This window comes from Fukomys damarensis, unplaced genomic scaffold (assembly GCF_012274545.1).
Source record: "Fukomys damarensis isolate Sample0158 unplaced genomic scaffold, DMR_v1.0_HiC HiC_scaffold_12, whole genome shotgun sequence".
NCBI classification, from domain to species: domain Eukaryota; kingdom Metazoa; phylum Chordata; class Mammalia; order Rodentia; family Bathyergidae; genus Fukomys; species Fukomys damarensis.
The window spans coordinates 54,589,167-54,613,116 of NW_022900924.1; the positions used below are offsets into that span (position 1 = coordinate 54,589,167).

The 23,950-nt window shown below is 49.3% G+C and overlaps 2 protein-coding genes across 2 annotated transcripts in view; both read left to right on the forward strand.

The window, feature by feature from the left end:
• Positions 1-226: 226 nt before the first annotated feature.
• Cspg5 (chondroitin sulfate proteoglycan 5) lies at positions 227-11,822 on the forward strand. The gene is made up of 4 exons (XM_019207532.2): positions 227-1,337; positions 3,515-3,703; positions 5,819-5,975; positions 11,528-11,822. Exons 1-4 carry the CDS (start codon positions 313-315, stop codon positions 11,687-11,689), a joined length of 1,533 nt encoding a protein of 510 aa, XP_019063077.1. The 5' UTR covers positions 227-312; the 3' UTR covers positions 11,690-11,822.
• Positions 11,823-21,336: 9,514 nt separating this feature from the next.
• LOC117285754 (sulfated surface glycoprotein 185-like) overlaps positions 21,337-23,950 on the forward strand; it is a 22,517-nt gene continuing 19,903 nt past the window's right edge. The window contains exon 1 of the mRNA XM_033762702.1: positions 21,337-21,350. Within this exon, the coding sequence (XP_033618593.1) occupies positions 21,337-21,350 (14 nt within the window). The remainder of the gene's footprint in view (positions 21,351-23,950) is intronic.

Sequence of the window (23,950 nt, forward strand, 5' to 3'; positions counted from 1 at the left end):
CCTGGATGGGCCAGATTGGGGTGCCCTGGCTCAGTCCGTCAGACTGTGGTTCCTGTGGCTGGCTGGCCAAGGCGGAGACTGGTTAGGGTGCCCTTCCCAGGCTTCAGTGTGGGTCCAGGGGTGGGGTTAAGTGGGGCGTGGCGTAGGTGATTCTGGGTCACACGAGGCTGGGTGGGCAAGCGTTCCACTCGCTGGACCCTGACGCCCCTCGCTTTCCCGCCCACAGCTCGTGAGACGGGCAGCGCAGCTGAGGCTGAAGACCTGGCAAAGAGCGGCCTGGCATGGGGGCCGCGTGCCAATGACACGCGGGAGATGGGCCTGCCAGCTGCTGGGGACGATGATAACGTGTGGAGGGCGCCGAGTGGCGACCTGGGCCCTGCAGCCCCTGGGGCCAAGTTCGGGCCTGAGGAGGTGCCCAAGGCCTCAGCTGCGGTCACTGGCACTGCTTGGCTGGAGGCGGAGGACGCAGGCCTTGGCGGGGTGACCGCAGAGGCGGGCAGTGGTGACACACAGGCCTTGCCAGCCACCCTCCCGACTCCCGATGACACCCTGCAGTCGACGATCCACCCCACCCTCCCTCAGGCCACTGAAGCTGGGGCACCCCTTTTGCCCTCCTCGGCCCACCAGCCAAGCCCAGGCCCTGAACTGCCCAAGGAGAGCCCCGTGGAGGTCTGGCTGAACCTGGGCAGCAGCACCCCCGATCCACAAAAGCCAGGGCCCACTGATCCCCTTCCAGGCACCCTGGAGCCCCAGCCAGCCTCAGAGATCATCGACATCGACTACTTCGAAGGACTGGATGGTGAGGGTCGCGGGGCAGACCTAGGGAGCTTCCCAGGGTCACCAGGAGCCACAGAGCACCACCCGGACCCCGAGGGAGAGACCCCTTCCTGGAGCCTGCTTGACTTGTACGATGACTTCACCCCCTTTGACGAGTCAGACTTCTACCCCACCACGTCCTTCTATGACGATTTGGAGGAAGAGGAGGAGGAAGAGGAGGAGGACAAGGATGCAGTGGGAGTCGGAGACCTGGAAGATGAAAATGACCTCCTGCACACGGAGAAGCCCGGCGCAGGGCCAGGAGCAGGCCAGCCCACCAGTCGGTGGCATGCTGTCCCTCCGCAGCACACCCTGGGAATGGTCCCTGGCAGCAGTATTGCCCTCAGGCCCCGCCCAGGAGAGCCAGGCAAGGACCTGGCCTCCAGTGAAAATGGCACCGAGTGCCGCAGTGGCTTTGTGCGCCATAACGGTTCCTGCCGGTCCGTGTGTGACCTCTTCCCCAGCTACTGTCACAATGGCGGCCAGTGCTACCTGGTGGAGAACATAGGGGCCTTCTGCAGGTAAGGTGTGGCAGGCAGCTGCAGCTGCAGGTGCAGGCAGGGCGGACTCAGGTTCCAGGAGACAAGAAAGAGTTGCTCAGGCTTCTGCTCCAGATTTGCTTGACTTTGGGTGATGGCTCTCTTTGCTTGAATTGATGCTTGTCTTCCTTGGAATACCAAGTGCGTGATGCTTTCGGGGACTGTTTAGAATATCCCTGAGGATGTTGTTTGTAGCCTTCCACCCACACCTCACCAGTGCTCACCTGTCACCTCGTTCTTGGGAACTGCCCTACAGGAAGTCATGTACCTGCTCAGAACTCACGGCAGGGGCAGGAGTGAGCTGGGTGGTTCTTCACAGGCTCTAGAGTTGGGGTAGAGTGCTCAGACCCTGCTGGGGCTGTTGCTGTTGGACCTAGGAAGAACATTTCTGCTGTCTGGGAGTTTCTCTTAAGTAACATCCATGAGGCTTCCTCTTTGTTCTTTGTGGAGGCATGTGAAGAAATGAGTTTCTCAGGGCTTGGTGTTCTGCAAGAGTAGCTTAGAAAGTGAATGTTGAGCCCTTGGCATTGAAGCTTCAGCTGCAGTTCCATTTTGTGAAGTCCTTTTCTCTCCACGATCACAACACAAGGGTCACTCAGATAAGCTACGGCCACACAGTTTTAGTGAGAGTTATCCAGCCATTGCCAGAGGAGGTTCTGTGGCTGAGAAATGGTGGTGAAGGGCTCCCGGAGACATGAGGGAACCTGGGTTGTGCTTTCCAGACTTCATTTGGGGAGCTCAAGTGATGATTTCAGCCTGGGAGCTGTGGAATTGCTGTGCATGCAAAATCATCTTTTGTTCTGATAGGTACTTGGAGTTTTCACCTTCAAAGTGAACTCCCCATCGGGTCATGGAATCCGGCCCCAGGGGAGCTGTGAAAATTCCCAGTACTTCCCGGAGTGCTCCCAGAATTCCTGAGCAGACTAAGGGTACCCTTCTCGCTGAGCCACCTGGCTGCTGGGCACCATCTCCCAGTCTCTCGCTTCCCTGGTGGGGCTTCTGCACATGCCCACCCCAGGTCCCCTGGCTCGGCCCCCATCCTCAGATCACATGGCCCTGCTGCAGCCGCCTCCTTCGGCTGTGCACAGCCAGGCCCGGCCTCGCCTGGAAAACTGTTTTTGCATTCCACTCACAGGAGACTGCTGAGCCTTTAGTGGCAGACTGCAGTGCGCCTTTGTCTCTGTCACCTGGACCCTCTGCGGGAAACCATCTGAGCTGAGGCAGAACTTCCCTAGGACACTGGGTTGAGGCCCCACTTCAAGGGCTGCATTCCCTGGCAGCCTCACACAGTCAGGCCCCCGTGATGGCAGAGGCTGAGTTGGAAACTGAAGAGTCCCTTCTGCCCATCTCCCCACCCTGTCTGAAAGTGGAGTAGCAAACTCTGTGGCACGCGTTCCCCATTTCTTGGCCCCTTTCCTTGTCTGCCATTCACCCTGAGGTTCATGTCCTCCCTCCTTTGCCTGCCTCTGTATCCTTCCACATCTTTCCTCTTTGAAGCAGCCTGGTTCCCATGGAAACAGCAATGTCACTGGAAGAGTTGGAGCCTGGGAATGTCCCCAAGGGCAGGAGAAAGTCACTCAACAAAAGGACTAAAATCTACCCAGAGGGTTGATTCCCACCATCTTTGCATGGTAGTTCTCACAGCCATAGGAAGCTTTGGGGGACACAGGGACAGGAGACTCAGTGTCCATCTTCACCTTTGTCCTTGCCTGGCAGTCTAAATTTTTCAGTGTCTGCTCAGCCATGTGATCTAGATGAACAACATAGGTTACCGCGCACAGGGCAGACTGGTACTTTGTAGCCATTGCTGCTGTTTGTCCTGTGGCTCATCTGTCATCACGCACAGTCGGAGCAGGCAGAAGACCAGGATGGCTCTGCCCCCTTGGTCACTTAACCATCATGTAATTTAGATTCCCTCACTCAGTTCCCCTGGTCCTTGGTCCCCTCCTTTCTACCCTGGAGCTCCAGGCTACCCAGTCCACCTGTTGGGGTGGCTGTAGAGGTGGGGCAGAGCACCGACTCCGAAGTCCTACACACTGGGGTGTGGTAGGTCCTGTGGGGTCCCGGGAGCAGGGGAGAGAAGAGTGCCAGGCTGAGCAAGGGGCCAGGCCCTGGCTACAGTCGCCGCATCGCCTCCGTGTCCCCTGTCGCTGCTGCAGGTGCAACACACAGGACTACATCTGGCACAAGGGCATGCGCTGTGAGTCCATCATCACTGACTTCCAGGTGATGTGCGTGGCCGTAGGCTCCGCGGCGCTCGTGCTGCTCCTGCTCTTCATGATGACTGTGTTCTTCGCCAAGAAGCTCTATCTCCTCAAGACGGAGAACACCAAGCTGCGGAGGACCAAGTGAGTCTATGCCACCACCGCCCTGGGCAGGGTCCGGAGCCCTGACCCCGGATGCTGTCACCAGCGTTCCTGCTGCCCGCTCTCCGTCCCTGGCTGGAGGTGCTCTAGTTTGCGCTAGATATGTGCCCACAGTTATTTGTTCCTGTGCAGAATGTGCTCACCAGGAGCATTCGCAGCGCCCTTCCTGCGTGCTTAGGGATAGGCCTAGAAAAGGCAGCCAGCACCACACCCTTCCCGCCCTCGCCCCAGTCACTTGCCGCCCTTAGTCTGCCCACCTTGCCTGACCACACCCATTTCCCTGGTCTCTGACATCCAGTGGCCACTGTGAGGATTTTTCCTACAAATCAGCGTGGTCTAAGCCCACCCTAAAACCTGTTGTCCCTCTACACTGTCTCTTTCTCAGTGGATGCTAAGGAAAGGGGTTAGAGCGACACTAAATCGGGTTTTGGCAGGTTTTTTGTTGTTTTTTGGTTTGGTTTGGTTTGGTTTGGTTTTTGTGGTACCTGGGATTGAACTGGGAACCTTGCGCTTGTGAGACTGGTGAAGGTACCATTGAGCTAAATCCCTGGCCCTATACCACTGGTCCAAGAAGAAATATTAGGAGCTTAAGAAAATCGTCTTGGTATGGTAACACACACTTGTAATCCGAGCACTCTGGGAGACTGAGGCAGACCCTGTTTCAAAATTTTAAAGTGGCTGGGGATGTAGCTCATTGAGGAGGTTCTTTGTTCAATCCCCGGTTACCTCCAAAAAGGGGAAGGAGGGCCGGGGATTTAGCTCAGTGGCTCCGCAGCCTGCCTCAGGAGCATGAGGACTCAAGTTCGATATCCGGTGCCAAAAGGGGGAGGGAAGGAGGACAGGAAGGACAATCTCTTTACCTGTCCTGATGAGGGCTCCAGTGGTGGTGGTGCGGTGTCCGGGTTCACCTCTTCTGCAGCCTTCAGGGCCACGGGGGGCTCTGAAACTGTTTTCAGCTCTTTCACAGAGTGGTGCTTTCGTGTGCACACAGACGTCAGCATTCATTTACCATTAGTTCAGGCCTTGGACACTCAAGTGTGACCTTGTGCACTGTGACGGATTCATACTTAACACTAAGCAAAATAAAGACCTTTCCAGAATTCCGTGGGAGTCAAAAAAGAAGGAGGTTGGAGCTCGGCCTCTTTAGTCCCCAGGACACAGTTTAAGCAGATGGGGCTCTGCTTCCCCTTCAGCAGGTTGCCCCATGACCCCTGCAGCCCAAGACACTCTCCAAAGAACGTGACGGAAGGGCCCTCCCTGGGAAAGGGACAAAACGCCATCTGTTGCTCCTGTGGCACTGTGCAGACTCAGGGGCCTTGGCTTCTCTCTCCGCTGTGCCTGTGCCCCGAGGCGGGGCCAACTGCACACGGCCACCTGGAGAGGCACAGCCAGGACCTTGGCCCCTTGTGCCTGCAGAGGGGCAGAGACCACCCAACTCGGCTGCTGCAGAAGAGGGTGGGGGAGCAGAGCCACGCCTTCCTCCCCCACAGCCCGGCTTCTCTGCACCTTTTTTCCCTCCTGAGCCCGCTGCGGCTCCAGTGACGTCCATGTGCTCAGTGCAGTACAGATGCTGGTGCAGTTTATTGATTCTGAGGCACATATTTCCCTCACATGTTTGCATCTCTGAAATTGGATTGCATTGTACAATCACTAGCATCTTCTAATCACTGTCGGCCAGATGGCAGTCTTGATGTAGTTGTAATTGCCTGGCATGCACAAACATGGTCATAGCTGTTCATATCGTTGTCAGTTCATTATCTAAAGTCCAAATGAGCTACTTGAGTGTCTGATACAGAGCTGAGGGGCCGGGGATGTAGCTCAGTGGTCCTGCCGCCTGCCTGGCAAGTGCAAGGTCCTGAATTTGATACCCGGTACCATAAAAAAGAAAAGAAAAAGAAAGCTGAGGTGATAAAGTATTGGCTCATAGTTTAGCTGGCAGAAGTGTTTCCCTAATGGTACACCAAATAATAGTTCATCTCATTCCAACCTGTGGCATTTGGAGGAGAGCAGCATCTGACCCACAAAGCTCTGCTGCCGCTGTTACTTGTTACCGTGGTCATTTCACTTACGCTCTCCCTCCCCTCTCCTTTCCTACAGCAAATTCCGGACTCCATCTGAGCTGCACAACGACAACTTCTCCCTCTCCACCATTGCCGAAGGCTCTCACCCAAACGTAAGGAAACTTTGCGACGCTCCCCGTATCTCCTCCCCCCATGCCCGTGCCTTGGCTCACTATGATAACGCTGTCTGTCAGGTAACTGTCTTCTTCGCCTCTCCCTTACCGTGCATGCCATGGCCCTGCTCCCGGGCCCATGCTCTGTTTTGGGCGCAGCCTCCAGGGGGGCACTGAAGTGCAGCGTAGGGCTGTGAAGATGGGAGGAGGGCAGCAAAGACGGAAACAGGTGCTGGGTGACGTGTCACTTTGACGGCCAAGGGTACAGGGCGTAGAGACCCGTCCTAGGATGACAAAGGTGTGTAGCTTCATCTGCACTTTAGAGTTCTGATTATCGTCATGGGGGTGTACTGGGGATTGACTTTGGGATCTTGCACTTGTGAGACAAGCATTGGAACCACTGAACCAAATCCCCGGCCCTGATTATTGTCATTCGCTTTCCACGTGAAGGAGGAAGTTTCTGTTTTCACACCTAAGAAATTTCCTACTGGCTGTTGCAGCAAGTAGTGGTTGCCCTTTGGGATAGTTGGGAAAACTCTGATGCTCTTAAGGTGCCTTGCAAGTGTCAGGCTGAGACACATCCATCCGGTCAGGCCCTGGGGACACAGAGCCCCCGCTGAACCACAAGCCAGGAACTGTTCTCTTAGAGGGAAGGTTCACGCATGTCAGCTGACACCCAGTAAAAGGTCCCAGCGGACTGTTTCCGAAGACATTGTTTAGGCTCAGACAGTGCTGGCCAGACTGACCATGAAATTCTGGGAAACCGTGAGAGAATTCTGAAAATAAAGTAGAAACCAGCTAAGCCCCAAATCATGTTTTGCCCAGTCCAAGAATTCTGCACATCTGGCAGGTGTCATAGCTCAAGGTAAATGTGTTACTACAACATAGGAGAACTAGGCCAACTCCAGACTGAGCAGTACAGCTGAAACAGAAACTTTGAAGTTCTTTGAAGTCCTGGGCGACAAAGTGTGAGAGCTCACTGGGGTTTGCGGGCTTGACCCATGCCGGAACTTCCTGTGCGACAGAGACATTCTGTATCTGGGCTGTTCACTGTGACTGCTAAAGTCCTTGAAGCAAAGGCTAGAAAACAGGTGATTTCCTTGGTAAGCACAAGATACGTGTAGGTCCAACATGTGCTTAATAACCAAGGGGATAAGTCTGAAGACGTTAAGGTTGGCAACGCGGCGTCTGAACCCCAGGATGGGCACTTGGAGGGCGGGACAGAGTCCTGCTCCCCCGTGCTTGGCCAGCGCTGCGGGCTCTGGCTCCGCATGGGTGGTCACGGGCGTGGTGGTCTGTTGTGGGCTGTCTTGTTTCCACTGACACTCTGCCATCTTCGCATACTGCTGTCCCTTGTCCACAGTACAAGCTCCTCCTCGGCCAGTGCAAGGGTCCCTCGGAACGCACTGGTACCACAGCCACCGATGCTTTTCCCCTTCACGTGGAGATGGCTCCTCCCAGAGGGGTCCCTAATGGGGACAGAGCCAGCTCTGCAGTGTGGAACCTCTGACCATGAAAGCGCACCCACACCCAGTTCAGAGCAGAGCGGGGTGGTTGGCGGCTGATACCGAGGGAGGGGCTGGCCAGGAGGTGCTGCTTTCAGAGGCCCATTTTGTTCCCTCGCTTGTACCTGGGAGCATCGCCCTCGGTAAAGCCCTGAGGGGAGGGCGACTGTGCTGCCCACAGGTGTGCCTGGGCTATGGGCACCGTCTCTCACCTTCGCTACTTACCTGCAGGCCAGCACCAGTCAGAGCCAGGGTCCCGAGGCGTGCAGGTTAGGGACAGTCGCCCTTAGGCTGGGGAAGTGGCTTGGTGGAGGAGGACTCACCTGGCAAGTCCCTGGGGTCAGTCCCCAGTACTTCAGTACAGTGAGAGGAAAAGGAAACTTGCGGTGAGGGAAGCCTGCTCATCACCGACCACCGTGCAGACCGGGCCTCATCTGCCAGGGGGCAGAGTCTGAGGCTCCGGAGCCAGGCCTGCTGCCTCGCCTGCCCCACCTGCTCCTGTACCTTTGGATTCCTTGTTGTTTTTGCTGCTCCTGGACATCCTGGGAGGAATCTGTTTATCCTAAAGGATACGTAAAGTAGGCTGTTGAAATCATCTTCCAGCCACACTCAAAACAGGTGTCCAGGCCACCTGCCCCCACTGCTTCTCCCTTGGCCTGGACGGTGGTGGCACTGTCACTGGTGGACCCAGGCCAGGCCTGTGTGAGTCCCGTGTGTGGCCCAGCGGCCTCTAGAGGAGCCATCGGGGTGGAAGGAGGGTGCATGGTGGCTGGGCCCGCTCTGGGCCCCTTGTCAGTGAAGTAACCTGAACCCGTAGTGACCACTTTGCGTGCGGTGGCCCTGGAGGCAGTCGGAGGTCGGTCATCCTGCGAGCCAAGCCGACAGGTTTACTCCGAGGACTTTGTGCGTCCCTTCGTGCTGCCCCACTTTCTGACTGCAGACCCTAAGCTGAAGTCCCTGTCCCTCTGAAAGAGTTCACACCTGGACCCGGAGCCCAGGCTGAGCCCAAGTCACCCTGGAGCTGGAGGGTGCCCGTGTGGCTGAGTGGACACCGGGCCGAGTGTGCGGTAGATCTGGGACTTGGGCTGGATGTCGACCCACTCCCTGGTGAGCAGGCACATCTGCCTTCTGCTGCTGAGCCGCCCTCACTGCTGCCTCAGGGGTGCGGACCTCGCTGGGCCTTCTCAGACCCCTCTGCCTCTTGCTGTGGGGTCTGCTACCCCCCCACCTGGCCCAGAGGCTGCTTTCTGTCTGCTCAGCCCCCTGCGCCTCAGGGCCAGAGCTAATGTCTCCCGCTCCTCAGGCCAGCGAGGAGGTCCTCGGTGCTCTTCTCTGTACCTCCGCCAGCTGCCAGCCGCCAGCCGCCTTGTGCCCCGGAACATGTGCTGCGGGGTGCTGCGGGGTGCCGGTGGGGAGGTTATCTCAGAAGACGCAGGTACAAGTTGATTCTAGTAAGAGGCAAGGCCGGAGGAGCTTCCTGTCATCTTCCAGTCAGAGTGCGTCCTACCCTGACCCTGTGGTTCCACTGTGAAGCGCCCATGCTCGCGTCTTCCCCAAACAGCACAAAAGCACACACAGCTGGGCGTGTGCCGGTGAATATCTCTAATCCCAGCATACTCTGGGAGGCTGAGGCAGGAGGATGGCACATTTGAGCCTAGCCTGGGCAATTTAATGACTTAGTGAGATGCCAATAAAATAAAAAAAGTGCCAGGGATATGGCTCAGTACAAAGGCTCTGGATTCAATACCTAATACCAAAAAAAAAAAAAAAAAAATTTTTTTTTTTTTTTTTTAATTTTACTTGTGCCTCTAACTCATGGTGATCTTCCGCCTCAGCCCCCTGACTGCTGGGATTACAGGCTTATGTCACTACACCAGCTGTTTTTTGTTTTTGTTTTTTTTGAGACAGGTTTGGCTATGCAGTTCAAGCTGGCCTGGAACTCAACTATGTTAGCCGAGGCTGGCCTTAAACTCCGGGTGATCCTCCTGCCACTGCCTCTTTACTGCTTGAAATCACGGGCATGCACCACCACATCTGGATATATAGAAATATATATATTTTTGAGGGTGTTTTGTTTTGTTCTGGTTTATTTTTTTGAGACAGGGTCTCACTGTATAGTTCAGGCTAGCCTGGCACTCATGGAGATCCTCCTGCCTCAGCCTCCTGAATACCAGGATAACAGGTGTGTGCTATCACACCCCACTGCATTTTTTAAACATACATGGGATTTGGCTCTACACATGTGCTACCCCTTGATTTAACTTAATAAAGCACAGAAACCTCCACCTCTGCATTTGTAAATTTCTATCTTGCACAGTTTTTTGGACTCCACCTAAGCCAAGACTGAGTTTTGGGTGCTTGTGTGTGCCTCAGTTGGCCTCCATCCTCTCTGGAGAGTCTTTCTTTTTTGTTTTTTTGTTTGTTTTTTTGAGACAGGGTCTCACTATGTAGTTGAGACTGACCTGGGACTCACTATGTAGCCCAGGCTGGTCTCGAACTCATAGTGATCCTCCTGCCTCAGCCTCCCGAGTGCTGGGATTACAGGAGTGCGCCACAATGCCCAGCTGGAGAGTCTCCCCCACCTTTTTTTTAACTGGTACCGGGAATCGGACTCCTCAGGACCTTATGCTTGCCAGGCAGGCGCAGTGCCACTGAGCGACATCCCCCGCCCTTTTTTCTTGCCCCCCATTGTTAATCACGTGTATTGAACCCCTGCTCGGTGTGCGCCCTGAGAAATGCCTGGAACGGTGGCAGGAGGTGACAGCGTACCAGGCACAGCTGTCCCCAGTATTTAGGCCCCAGGGGAAGCCTGGGTCAGAGCAGACGAGCTCGAGCCCAGTCCCGAAGTCCACGGTGTTAGGAGTAGTCACACAGGAGTCAGACGTCTCCACCCTTCTCCCTTCACATGGGGCTGATCCTCTCTCGCGGCTGAAAGGAAAAGGGAAGACTGGCGGTTTTGTTTTGTTTTGTTTTGTTTTTTGTATAAAGCTATAGCCAAGAATGTGCAATCAAAGGATTGTGTACTGGCTGCGCTGCTGCTCCTCTTTTTAAAATTTTTTTTCTGAGATAGTATCTCACTAGCCCAGGCTGGCCTCGCACTCATGATGATCTTCCTGCCTCAGCCTCCAGAGTGCTGAGATTACGGGTGTGTGCCACCAAGTCCTGTCACCTGTGCAAATTCAGGGCTCAGTGGTTCTGCCGCCTGCCTCGCAAGTGCGAGGACCAGAGTTCGATCCCTGGCACAAAAAAAGGGTAGGGCAAATTCAGTTCCAGCTTGGGAGCTTGTCCGAGCCTGTGGGCATCTGCCTGGTGCAGGTAGGCACGGGTGCCCTGCAAAGGCGGCCAGGGGCCCGCAGCTTCAGTCCCACCTGGTGCAGCAGATGGGCCTTGGGGAGGGGAAATGCCTATCTAGAATGTCCTCCGGCTGCAGGGGTGTGCCTGGCCACAGTGCTGTGCACCCCCATTACACACACTGATGAGGTGTTTTTGTGAGAGCAGATCCCCTCTGTGTGGCTTTATTGTTTGTTTGTTTGTTTGTTTGTTTTTGAGGGGAGCTCTTTACATAGTTTAGTGACTGATTCACTATGTAGCCTGGCCTCAAACTTGTGGTGATCCTCCTTGTGGTCAGCCTCCCAAGTACCAGGATTACAGGCATGCACCACCATGCCTGGCATCCTCTGCATGCAACTTTAGAAGCACCTAGGTCAAGTAAAAGGGACTGTTTCTCCCCAGCCCTTGTCTGAGGGAAAACCTGGCTGGCCCCAAATCCAAGATAACTGTAATCTGCTTACCTATGAATAAAGTTTCTATAACTGACCATTGCTCATAGATGCTAATGATGTACCTGTTACTTTTAGTTTATTCCAGTCTTACTGCTTTTCTCCTTTTGTTAAACTATGCTTCTTCTAGCCAGTTAATTCCTGTACGCCTGTAATTCCAGCACTTGGAAAGCTGAGGCAGGAGGATCACCTCGAGTTCAGGGCCAGTCTGGACTACATAGTGAGTTGGGGGCCAGTCTGCCCTACACAGCAACACCCTGTCTCAAAAAACAAAGAAGAGCTTGGGGTGATGATTCGCTTGTTCTACCCATTGTCTCCATTCCCCTGCCCAACTTTTCTCCTCTTCTAGGACGATTCCAGTGCTCCCCACAAAATCCAGGAAGTTCTCAAGTCCTGCCTGAAAGAGGAGGAGCCCTTTAACATCCAGAACTCCATGTCGCCCAAGGTGGAGGGTGGCAGAGGGGACCAGGCTGCCGTGGACATGAACTGTCTGCAGAATAACTTAACCTAAAGCGAGAGGGAAGAGGCAGTGGGGTGGGGGCGGGGAAGACACATTCTCTCCTCTTGTACAGAGTCTATTTCTTGTAACCATTTGTTAAACTTTTCCTTTTCTGATCTCATGGCATGCTTTTTGTACAGGAGGGAAAAAGACACAAAATAAGCAAAGAAACGGAACAGAATTTCATGTGTTGGGTTGTCTGTGCTGTCTGTACATTGCTTCTGCTGCTGTGATTTCTAAACCTACGCTATTATTCAACTGACTTTTTTTTTGTACTTTGACCCACCTTTTTTTGGAATACCAGTAAAAACAAAGTTCTTGAAATAAAACTTTTTAAAAAGCTTCTGTTTTCTCAACGTCCTATGTCCACACCTTACCCTATTCTTGTCTGCCCGCGCTGAGTGTGTGCCTTCATTGCTACACATTTAAACACAGCCAAAGCCTCGGGAGTGCTTTGTGCTCAGCTACAAAGGCCGGGTGGCTTGGGCAGTCCTGGCTCAGGAGGCTCAGAAGGCTGGGGTGCAACATCGGCACCAAGAGAGTTGGTTTCCAGTGAGTTCTCTCTCTGGCTTGCAAGTGGCTGCCTTCTCCTGGTGTCCTTGAGGGGCCATCTTTGTGCATCTGTGGAAAAATGGAGATCGCTGATGTCTCTTGTTGTTCTTCTAAAGTCTCTTACGCTGTGGCATTAGCCCATTTCCTGTGCATGTCATTTAATCTTACCTGGACCAGTTACAATCATACTGGAGGTTAAGGCTTCAATTTTTGAATTTTTGCAGAGAGGAAGGGGTACAATTCAGTCATTTTCAGTCTATCTCACCCATTAAGAATACTCCTGCTAGCTCAGCGGAGTGGCACACACTTGTAGTCCCATCACTTGAGAGGCTGAGTCAGGAGAATTTTGAGTTTGGGCCAACTGTATCGGGTGGTCCTCATCCTCCTCCCCTGGCTTTCCCAAGCTGGTCTCTTTCTCTTCTGCAGAAAGAGGAAGAAGAGTCCAAAATGGTGCAAAGCAAAAGTAAGTTTATTTGCAGAAGAAAGTGGTACAAAGCACTCTGAGGAGTAGGGGTCCCAGAGCCGAGCAACCCCTGAATATCCAGGGAACTGATTGGATCATGGTGCCGTGGTCATCAGTGGGTCAGAACAATAAGTTCATGAAGAATACCATTAGGAGGTGGGTCACGGGATGACCCGGAAGGACATACTCCTCCCCAGCTCCTCCCTTCTCACTGTCTGCTCCCTGGCCGCTATGATGTGAGTGGGTTTTGTCTGAGGCAGGCTTTCCGCCATGCTGTCTCTGTGTTGGAACCTGCCAACTATGGGCTGAAATTTCTGAAGCTGTGAACCAAAATAAATTTCTCCTTTAGGTTGTGGGTGTCTAGAAAGTGACTAAGATGTTCTGCCTCAAAATTTTAGAGAAATCTTGGTGATTAGCTCAATGTGAAGACCCTGGTTCGATCCCCAGTACTGGGGAAAAACATTTTTTTTAATGACTAGTTTATCTGAGAAACAGATCTAAATAATTATAATACAGTGTGTCAGGACTTAGCAGAGGGTTACAGGAAGAGTTCAGAGAGATTGCAGCTGGGCTGGGAAGGAGGAAACGAGGGCATTGATGCACAGGCGCTCACAGGAGCACAGCGCTGGGTGACATCCAAAGAATGGGACTGAGGCACCATTGAGGACTGCGAGTGCTCATCAGCACAGGCCTGAGGTAAGGCTGGATTCTGCCATCTGTATGAAAATTGCCCAGTGTCATCTTTATCATCGTTATTGTTGCTCCAGATAGTTGCACTTTATAGTCCAAGCTGGCCTTAAATTTACTGTGTAGCCCAGGCCCGCCTGAAACTCACACTGATCCTCCTGCCTCAGCCACCCTAGTGCTGGGATTACAGGCATGTGCCACCACACCCAGCTTCCCAGTATCATTTTGATGAGAGAGATCAGGTGTATGATACATAGGTAATAAAATTTGTAACTATTTTTAACCTGAGTTATATTTTTAGTCCACTGGCCTCATTGATTCATTCAAAAAGAGCAAGGTGAACTATTTCATGCAAAGGACTGTAACATTGATTATGCCCAAGGCAGCTGTGAAAAGAGAACCCCACAACTGGTTATTTAAGAGAGGGAGTCTGGCCAAAGCCTACGTGCCAAAGTCAGAGTAACTCACACCCAAATTACCTTCCCAAAATTAAAACCTTCAGACTAGAAGGACAGTGTTTCGATTACAGCCATATATTTTGTTCCTGATTTGAGAGTGCTTTGGTCCTTTATGAGCCTTGTTTGCATTCATTTCCATAGAAACCACACATCACCTTTAACCCAGTTGACTGCCAATAAAAGTCAGTGCCTGGGACTGGCCCGTGCCCTTGTCAGTTACACTGGCATTGGTCATCCTGGCCCCCAGCTTTCTCTCCTCGTTCTGTCTCTTGGTGTATTTATTTCTCAGCCTGCATCATATGCTGGTCAGGTGGGGACTGGAACCTGACTACAGGAGCCTCTGGAAGATTCTTATTCTAACAAATCTCAGAAAACCCATTAGCTTGAGTCGAGATGGAGGTAAAGGCCCACTGGAGTGGGGACTGCAGGACCCAGCAGCCAGCACGATGACCTCGGGATTCCCTAGAACTCTGGTGCTGGGCTTCTGTCTTTGGGCTTTTTATTACTTATTTTTTCCCCAGTACCAGGGATCAAACTCAAGACCTTGTGTTTGCCAGGCAGGCATGATGCCACTGAGGTAAATCCCTGGCCCTGGGCTTTTGTCTCTCTTGCCTGATTTCTACAGATCTCCAATTTGTACTCTCTTTTATGGCTCCTGATTTTTTATTCCATCATGGACACTGCATTTGAAAATTGCTTATTGAAATATTTTAAGGCCTAGGGAGTGATTTCTTCCTCTAAAAGGATTTTCACTTACTCCTGTCAGGTGCTCAGGGGTGCTGGAATTCTGGAATCACGTTAATCCAGACTCAAGCTTTCTAAACCTCTGAAATGCAGCTGCAAACGTCAGGTTGCACAAGGGCTGTTTAGTTTCTGGTTTCGTTCTGTTTCGTTTGAGACAGTGTCTCATTGTGTTGCCCAGGCTGGTCTTGAATGCATGACCTCAAGTTATCCTCCTGCCTCAGCCTCCTGAATAGCTAGTACTACAGATACGTGCCACCATGGCCAGCCTGATTCATCTTTAACCCTAGAGCAGCAGAGTTCTTATTGGTCAGAGCCTAAATACCTAGTGCTTCACCAGTGTTCCACATTTGGTGGCGCTGTGCCCCGGCTCCCCGACCCTCGGGAGCAGGACCAGTCATCTTATCTGCATGGACAGTCGCCTGGCACACACAGCCTGGTCGCTGGACTCTGGATTGCTGCCCTCCGGAAGTTGTCACAGTAGCTTCTTGGTATCGTGATCACTCTTTGATGCTTGTCAGGTGTTTGCACAGCCCCAGCGGGCAGCAGAGCTGGCCCGGTTTACCTGGTCTCCGTGTGACCGACCACAGAAGCCTCTGTTCTCACTTTGTTTTTGTTTTTGTTTTTTTTTGGTGTTGGGGGTTTGAGACAGGGTCTCACTATGTAGTTGAGCCTGACCTGGAACTCACTATGTAACCCAGGCTGGTCTCGAACTCACAGCGATCCTCCTGCCTCAGCCTCCCAAGGGCTGGGATTACAGGCATGCGCCACCATGCCCGGCTTTTTCTGTTCTCACTTTGGACGCCGGCCTGGCAGTGGCCAGCACTGTCTGCCCTGTGCTGCGGATATGGCTGCGTGTTGCGATGTATCTCGTCACCTTTTCTCTTACCTGGGGGACGGCCCTGGTTAGGTTCTGCCTGGGACTTCCTGTGCTCTTGGAATTCGGGTACCTGTCTTCCAGCATGGTCCCCGATCCTGCCATGAGGAGGCTAAACTGAAGCTTGTTAGTATTGTGCTTTGTTTTGTGTTCCCCACAAAGGAGTAGGAAGTGTGTATCAGGGCCTAGGCTTTGTCCCCCTCACTGTTCATGCAGGGGACCGTGGGGGCCAAGGGGACAGAGCCTGCAGCAGCATGAGGTGCATTGGTCTCTGCCTGTGCCCGCCCTTGTCCCTGCCAGTGCTGGTGATGTCTGATCTGTGGGGTCAGCCAGTGTCCACCCTGGGGACCCTGGCTCTCCTGCATGCCCTCTGCTTCCTCCCAGGACTCGCCCTCCACCCTGGCACTTTCCAATGTCTGCCCTTCTCTGCCCTTCCTGCCCATGCCAAGGCCTGTCCTGTGCCATCTTCTCTCAGGACAAACAGACCAAAGAAGCAGGAAACTTCAACATGACAGGGAAATTTCCTCACCCGCGGACCCCTTTGGCACCGGTGAGGCCGCCTGACTTAGGAGAGGTGTGTGGGTGTGTGCACTGTGGAGCTGTCCGTCCGCACACACTTGTCCCTTCACAGGCACTGCGCCATCACTCCTGGCCTGGGATGGCCATCACAAGTCACACACTGAATGCTGGAAACATCAGAAGCTGTTTCTTTCTGTTCCAGAGGCTGGAAGCCTAGGAGCAGTGTCGGCAGGGTTGGGCTGCTTCCTCCTGGCTTCCGATGGTGGCGAGCAGTCCTTGGTGTTCTCTGTTTTGTAGCTACTTTCACTCCACTTCTGCCTCCGCCACGCCATGACCACTTCCCCTCTGTTGTGCTCATTCTCTATGTCTGCCTAGGATTTTCTCCTAAGAACACGAATCACTGGATCTAAGGCCACTGCAATGCAGCAGGACCTCATCTTAGTCACCACTGCAAACACCCTGTTTCCAACACAGTCATATTCATGAGTATTGGGCTTAAGGTTTTAGTATAGCCAGGCACCATGGTACACCCCCAGAACCCCAGCTACTTGGAAGGCTGAGGCAGGAGGATTACAAGTTTGAAGTGAGCCTGGGAAACTAAGCAAACTAATGCCTTAACAGTAGGTTTGTCTTAAATGGCTTTTATCCAACTGAGATAAGGCACTTCTATACCTACTTTCTTTTCTTTTTCTTTTTTTAAGTCATGAATGGATGTTAGATCTTGTCAAACACTTTTTTGCATCTTTTAAGATAATCATGTGATTTTTGTCCTTACTTTTGTTTATATGATGTATTACATTTATTGATATGTGTTTGTTGAACCATCCTTGCATTCCTGGGATGAAGCTTACTGGTCATGATGCATGCATGATCTTTTTAACAATTTCCTGCCTTCTGTTTGCTGTCGAACTCGGGTCCTTGTGCTTGTGAGACAGGCGGTAGAACCACTGAGCTAAATCCCCAGCCCTCGGTAATTCATAAGTATCTAGGCATTTATCCATTTCTTCTAAATTCTCCAAATTCCTGGAGTACAGGTTTATGAAGTAGTTCCTAATAATCTGAGTTTCCATGGTATCTGTTATAATTTTGCCTTTATCATTTGGGGGGGTTACCAGGAATCAAACTCAGGTCTTTGTACTTGCAAGGCAGGCAGTGGCACCACTGAGCTAAAAAGCTGGCCCTTACCTTTATCATTTCTAATTGCATTGATTTGTGCCTTTTCTCTCTTTCTTTTTTCTTTTTTGGTAAGATTGTCTAAGGGTTTTTCTATTTTGTTTATTCTTTTAAAGAAGCAGCCTTTTGACTCAATAGTTCTTTGGATTGTGTTTTTAGTATCAATTGTTTGTTTGTTTGTTTGTTTTGGTTTTTTGAGGCAGGGTCTCACTATGTAGTTGAGACTGACCTGGAACTCACTATGTAGCCCAGGCTGGTCTTGAACTCATAGTGATCCTCCTGCCTCAGCCTCCGGAGTGCTGGGATTACAGGCATGAGCCACCACACCCAGCTTCAATTGCATTAATTTCTGCTCTGATCTTTATGATATCCTTCCTTGCTCTAGTCTTGGATTTGGATTTTTTTTGTTTGTTTTTCTAGGATGTTGAGGTATATTGTTACATGACTTGTTTGGCTTACTATCTTTCTGATATGGGCAATCATAGCAATGAACTTCCCTCTTAGGACTGCTTTGATTGTGTCCACAAGGGTGTGGTATATTGTACTGGCAATATCATTTGATTCTAGGAATTAATTTTTTTCTTGATTTGTTCTGTGACCCACTGATTATTCAGTAATGTATTATAGGACCAGGGATTTAGCTCAACAGTGCAGCACCTGCCTGGCAAGCATGAGGCCCTGAGTTCAATCCCTGGTCCAAAAATTATAAAAATAATACATTATTTGACGTTTCCATGCGCTTGCATACTTTCTGTGGTTTCTTTTCTCATTGAGTTCTAGTTTCATTGAGCTGTGATTTGGTTATATGCACAGGAAAATTTCCACTCTTTTGCATTTACCTAGGCATACTTTATTGACTAGTATGTGCTGTATTTTGGAGAAAGTTCCATGTTTTGCTTGAAAGAATATATATTCTGCTGTTGGGTATTCTTCCTGTAGAAATCTATGAAGTTCATTTGTTAAGAGCTTTGGATCAACTCTGATATTTCCTTTTTGATTTTTTTTTGTCTAGATGATCTGTCCATTTGTAACAGTAGACTACTGTCCCCATAATTAATGTGTTGATGTTTATCTGATCTTTCATATCCAGTAGTGTTTGTTTTATGATGTTGGATGTGCCTGTATTCAGTGCACCTATGTTTATAATTGTTATCTCTTCCTGTTGAATTGTTCTGTTAATATTAATGACCTTCTTTGCATTTTCTGGTTGATTTGGGTTTTAAGTCCACTTTCTCTGAAAGTAAGATAGCTACTCCTGCTTGTTTCCAGGTTTCTGTGGCATGGAAGATTTTTTTCTAGATTTAGTACTTTGTTTGTTTGTTTGTTTGTTTTTTGAGACAGGGTCTCACTATGTAGTTGAGACTGACCTGGAACTCACTGTGTAGCCCAGGCTGGTCTTGAACTCATAGTGATCCTCCTGCCTCAGCCTCCTGAGTGCTGGGATTACAGGTGTGCACTGCCACACCCACCCTTGGATTTAGAACTTTTTTGGTATCAAATTTGGGACCTTGTGCTTGTGGGGAAGGCAACGAGACCACTGAGATAGATCCCTATTTTTTTGTATCATTTAGTTTTGTCTAGGAATATTTAGAGGGGTTAAACATATAAAGCATACTGTTGATTTTTTTTTTTTTTTTTTTTTTGTACTCAGGATTGAACTCAGGACCTTATGCTTGCAAGGTAGGTGGTGGCACCACTAAGCTAAATTCCCAGCCCCTGGATTTTGTTTCTATCTTTTTTTTTCAGCTTTAATTAAGTTTATTGGTACATTTTAGGGATACAGTACAGTTACATTCATTGTTGGGATCTTGTACCTCTACATGACAAGTCTTGATTCTCATTTTTTCCCCTTACCTCTGCCCTCCCTTCACCCCCTCCTCCCCTCCCCATCTACAAACACTTTATTTTCATCTTTTCATTCTCTCACATTTTTTTTCTTTTCCCTTTTTACTCTTCCCCTACCCATCCCACCTTCCCTACACCTTTAGCTCCTTTCTTCCCATTTCAAAATGTCAGTAATCTTATTAGGATCTTATGCATTGTTGCAGATTATTCACACCAGGGAAACTATTCGGTATTTACACGTGTGACTTATTTATTTCACTTAGGAGTATATCTTCAATATGTATCCATTTTCCTATGAATGAATCTATTTTCTCATTCTTTATGGCTGAGTAATATTCCATTTTATAGAAAAACCACATCTTCTTGGATTTTGTTTCTTGATTCATTTTGCCAGTCTTTGTCTTTTTTGGGGGGTTCTAGGGATCAAACTCAGATCTTTTACTTGCAAAGAGGGTGATAGAACCACTGAACTAAATCCCCAGCCTCCAATCTATATTTTTGATTGGGGTATTGAGACCATACATATTGAGAATTATTACCAAAAGGTATTTACTTATTCCTAAGGATCAGTACTGTACCACTCTTAACCATATAAAAGAGATATATAGTTATAATATAAACACTAAGACAAACAAAAAAAATTTTTTGAGACAGGGTCTTGTTCTGTAGTTCAGGCTATCCTTGAGTTCACTATGTAGCCCAGGTTGGCCTCAAACTCACAGTAATCCTCCTGACTCAGCCTCCCAAGTACTGGGATCACAGGAGTATGCCACCATGCCTGGCAGACAAACCAAATATTGATGTAAAGAAAGAGCTACTAAATGCCACAACTATACCTCCACTAACAATAGAACCTTACTAAAGAGTAATAGCATAGAATCAACTATCTGGATTCATAAAGCTTAATAGTTATACTGGTAAGAAAAAAGGATTGGGAGCTGGAGAATAAAAAAAAGTATAATTTGAGAAATTAATCAATGGAAGATGAGGAGAAAAAAGCAAGATAGAGAATCCTATTCAGAAATAAAAGGAAATCAATAGCATTAGAAAAAAGCAACAGAAAAGAGGGCCAGGGATTTAGCTCAATGATTCTGCTATCTGCCTTTCAAATGCAAGGTCCCAAGTTTGATCCCTGGTACCAAAAAAAAAAAAAAAAAAAAAAAAGTAACAGAAAAGAACAAACAAGAAAAAGAGGGGTAAACAGAAAGCCAAATAAAGGAGAAAAAAAAATAAGATGGAAAAAGAATTAAGGAAGCAAAGCAAAGGAAAAAAAGGGGGTGGGGAGAAGGCCCAAGTTCCCAAAAAAACAATGAAGGAAAAAAGAAAAAAAAATGAGTAAAAATGTTTTTCTATCTTTTTGAGTGAGTGGTTTATTTTTAGCATCTTCAGTCTTGGGATCCAGCAAATCACAATTTTCTCCATCTAGCTTTAAGGTCTATGGATTTGTGAGGTGCTCTCCCTGCTCCTGAGGCTCCTCTGTCCATGCACTCCAGCCTCTGGCAACTGTCCGAGCCAAGGCACGTCCTTGCCCGCACTGGTAGATGGGGAAAGGAGTCAGACCACGGGTCTCTGCCAGATGTAGTCAGCAGGCTTCAGGAAGGGCTTCAAGCGGACTGTTGGCCTTAATGCCAGCCTTTTAAGATCCAGCTGCCTCTGAGAGCCACACACCCCAGGCCTGCATTTCCTCTGTGGAGGGCAGGGGATCAGTGTCCTTCTGAATCTTAAACTTCTCAGAAGGTCTTTGTCTAGCCCATACCACGCGCCTCAATAGCTGTTTCTCACCCAGTCACTGTGGGAAACCCTGAAGTGGAGTTGTTCTGTAGTTGTTCTGTGGCTCTGTCTGAAACAGTTAACCCCTTCCCAGCATGGTGTCCATTTAAACACTCTTTGGCCATATGGCAAGCACTGCACTGGATCTTTTCTCCAACTCTAGCCTACCATGAAGCAGTCACTTTCAGAATAAACTCTATGTGTCTTTGTAGTTTATAGTAGCTATGGGCTTTTCTTGGAGTTAGCACTGCTGTCTTGGTCCTCATTATTTCTCCCTGAAGCTGCAGACTCTCCAGGGCTTATCTTCTTTCCCAGGCCATTAGCCCCACCCATGGTCAGGTCAGTTGGTTGGTTGTTGCTTCTGCTGCCCTTGGCCAAGAAGAAACAAAACACAGAGTGTTGTAAAGTTGGTGTGGAATCCCTGGCTTTGGAATTGGCCAGAGGTAATGCTGCAGAAGAGCAGGTTCTAGGGCCAAGGATTTAGCTCAGTGGTTCCACCACCTGCCTCGCAAGCACAAGGGCCCTAATTTGATCCCTGGTACCCCCCACCAAAAAAAAGCATGTTCTATCCACAATGCAGGGGTCCAGGTAAGATAATTAAATTCCAACTGCGTATGGTGGTGCACCCGTGTAATCCCAGCACTCAGGAGGCTGAGGCAGGAGGATCACCACGAGTTTGAGGCCAGCCTGGGATTTATAGTGGGGCCTTGTCTCAAAATATATAAATAAGTAAAATATAATCCAATTCTAAAAGAGAACAAAGCCCATTGAAGGTAAGACAGAGTGGCTGGCTTTGCACATAGCAGAGCTGAGGAGGAAGTGACAGCTCCACAGGGCAGGAAAGAAAAGCATGAAACTGAATAAATCTATGAAGGTGGAACAAGAGCCGCCAGACAGCATCCCTGTGGCCCTCTGGCATGGAGGGGACTCAGCAACAGCAAATCTCAAAGCCAGGACTCCCGCCACTTGATTGATTCAACACCTTTACACTGAGCAAGCAGAAAGGCCGTGCTTTGCTCTGGGCATGGATGCATTCGCCTCAACCCCACTATTTTTGTTTTTTTAAACTCACAATATTTAGCATTCATTCCAAACTCATGAGACGAACACCAATGATAGAGGTGACAAAATAACCACATCCAGGGATGACACAGTGATAGGACCATCCTACGGAGACTGATTTACATGCTAAAGGGGTCAGCCCTGTGCAGTGTATAGTCCCAGCTACTTGGGAGACTGAGGCAGGAGGATTCCTTGAACTCAGAAATATGAGGGCTGCCTGGGCAACAGGAAAAATATAAAAAGGAAATAATTTTCTATTTTGAGATTATTATTTTCCTAAGTCATTTAAAATTTTTTAAATAATAAACTTTTAAAAAGTTGAATAATTTTGAATTTTAGGAACATTTGCCTTTCTCATTCAGGTCTACGATAAGTGGTTTACAGGGATTTGCTCATCCTGGCACATGAGAAAGTTGTTAAATTTTCAGGAACATTGTGATCCAATTGTTAAACATAGCTCTGTTTGCTTATTTGTTTGCACATAGTCTCACCAACTTGTCCAGGCTAACCTCAAACTTGCAATCCTCCTGCCTCAGCCTCCTGAGTAGCAGGGATCACTTCCAACAATTACTAAAAATTATGGAATCTTCATTTTGTTCCTTTGGCCTATTTGTCTATCTTTGTGTCGTCATTTCACTGGGTTTCTAGCTGCCTGGTGAGGCCAAGTCCTCCCACTGTATTCCTCAGGCGTGCAGTAGCAATCCATGTACATTTTAATCCTCTGTCTTGGGTTTCTCCCAGGAGCCAGGACCTTCCAGGACATTATGCATAAATATGGCAAGAACAGACATTCTGTGCATTGCCAGACTCAGAGGGAAAAGCCTTCAGCATTCCATCACTTAGAATAATGTCTGTGGCAGGATTTTGCAGATAGCCTTTATCAAACTAAAGAGGTTTCACCACTTCTAGAGAAGTTTAGTTTGCTAATTAGCTGGCTGAGCATTTTTACATTGAATAGATGTTAAATTTTGTCAAAACCTTTCCTGTATCAATTGAAATGATTCTAAAATTTTCCTACTTTCTTTCCTTTTTTGTTGTTGTTAATTAGTTAATTGATTTATTTGTTTATTTTTGGTACCAGGGATCGAACTCGGGTCCATCCACTTTCGAGGCAGGCAGCAGAACCACTAAGCCAAATCCCTGGCCCTGTTTTTGTTGTTTTTAATTGGAAACCCAGGACCTTTCCTTTCCACTAAGCCATGTCCCCAACCCTTTTTATTTTGGGACTCTGTCACTAAGTCACTAAATGGTGCAAGCTGGGTGCAAATTTGCAGTCCTCCTGTGTCAGCCTCCCAGAGTGCTAGGATTATAGGCGTGTGCCACCACACCCAGTTCTTTATTCTCTCTCTCTTTTTTTGGGGGGGGGTTTGAGACAGGGTCTCACTATGTAGTTAAGACTGAACTAGAACTCACTATGTAGCCTAGGCTGGTCTTGAACTCACAGTGATCTTCCTGCCTCAGCCTCCCGAGTGCTGGGATCACAGGCATGCAACACCATGCCCGGCTCTTTATTCTCTTAATACAGAAAATTGCGGCACAGTGATTTTTGAAATGTGAAGCCTATCTGCCAACTTGTGAATAAACATAACTTGGCTGGGTGCATTAACCTTCAAGTTATTGTTAGTCTAAGTTACGTGTGTGCGGATTTGGGAATTGGGGTGGTTTTTATGCTACACATCGAAGCCCCCGGCTCGCTCATCGTAACATACACGCTGCCCCTGGGTTAGTGAGCTGGCTTAGCCGGTGCCTTTCCTGGCTCGTCCTGTCTCGATTGGGTGTTTAATGCCAGGTCTTGCCAGCCTTGTGAAGCGGACCAGGTGGGGCACCTCTTTATATTCTTCAGGAGACTGTGTAGCATTAACAGCGTTTCTTCCTTGAGAGCTTGGGAGAATGTACCACTGAGGCCATCTGGGCCTGCAATTCTACGTACAGTGTTTTCTTAATTATAGATTTAACTTCCTTAGTTATATGACTAAGGTTTTCTATTTTTATGTCACTTTTGGTAAGCTGAATTTTCCTAAAAATGTATTCATTTCATCTAAAATTCCAATTTTTGGAATAATATTGTTCATAATGTCCTTTTGTAACTTTAACATCTTCTGAGTCTGGTGATTTGCGCCCTCTCT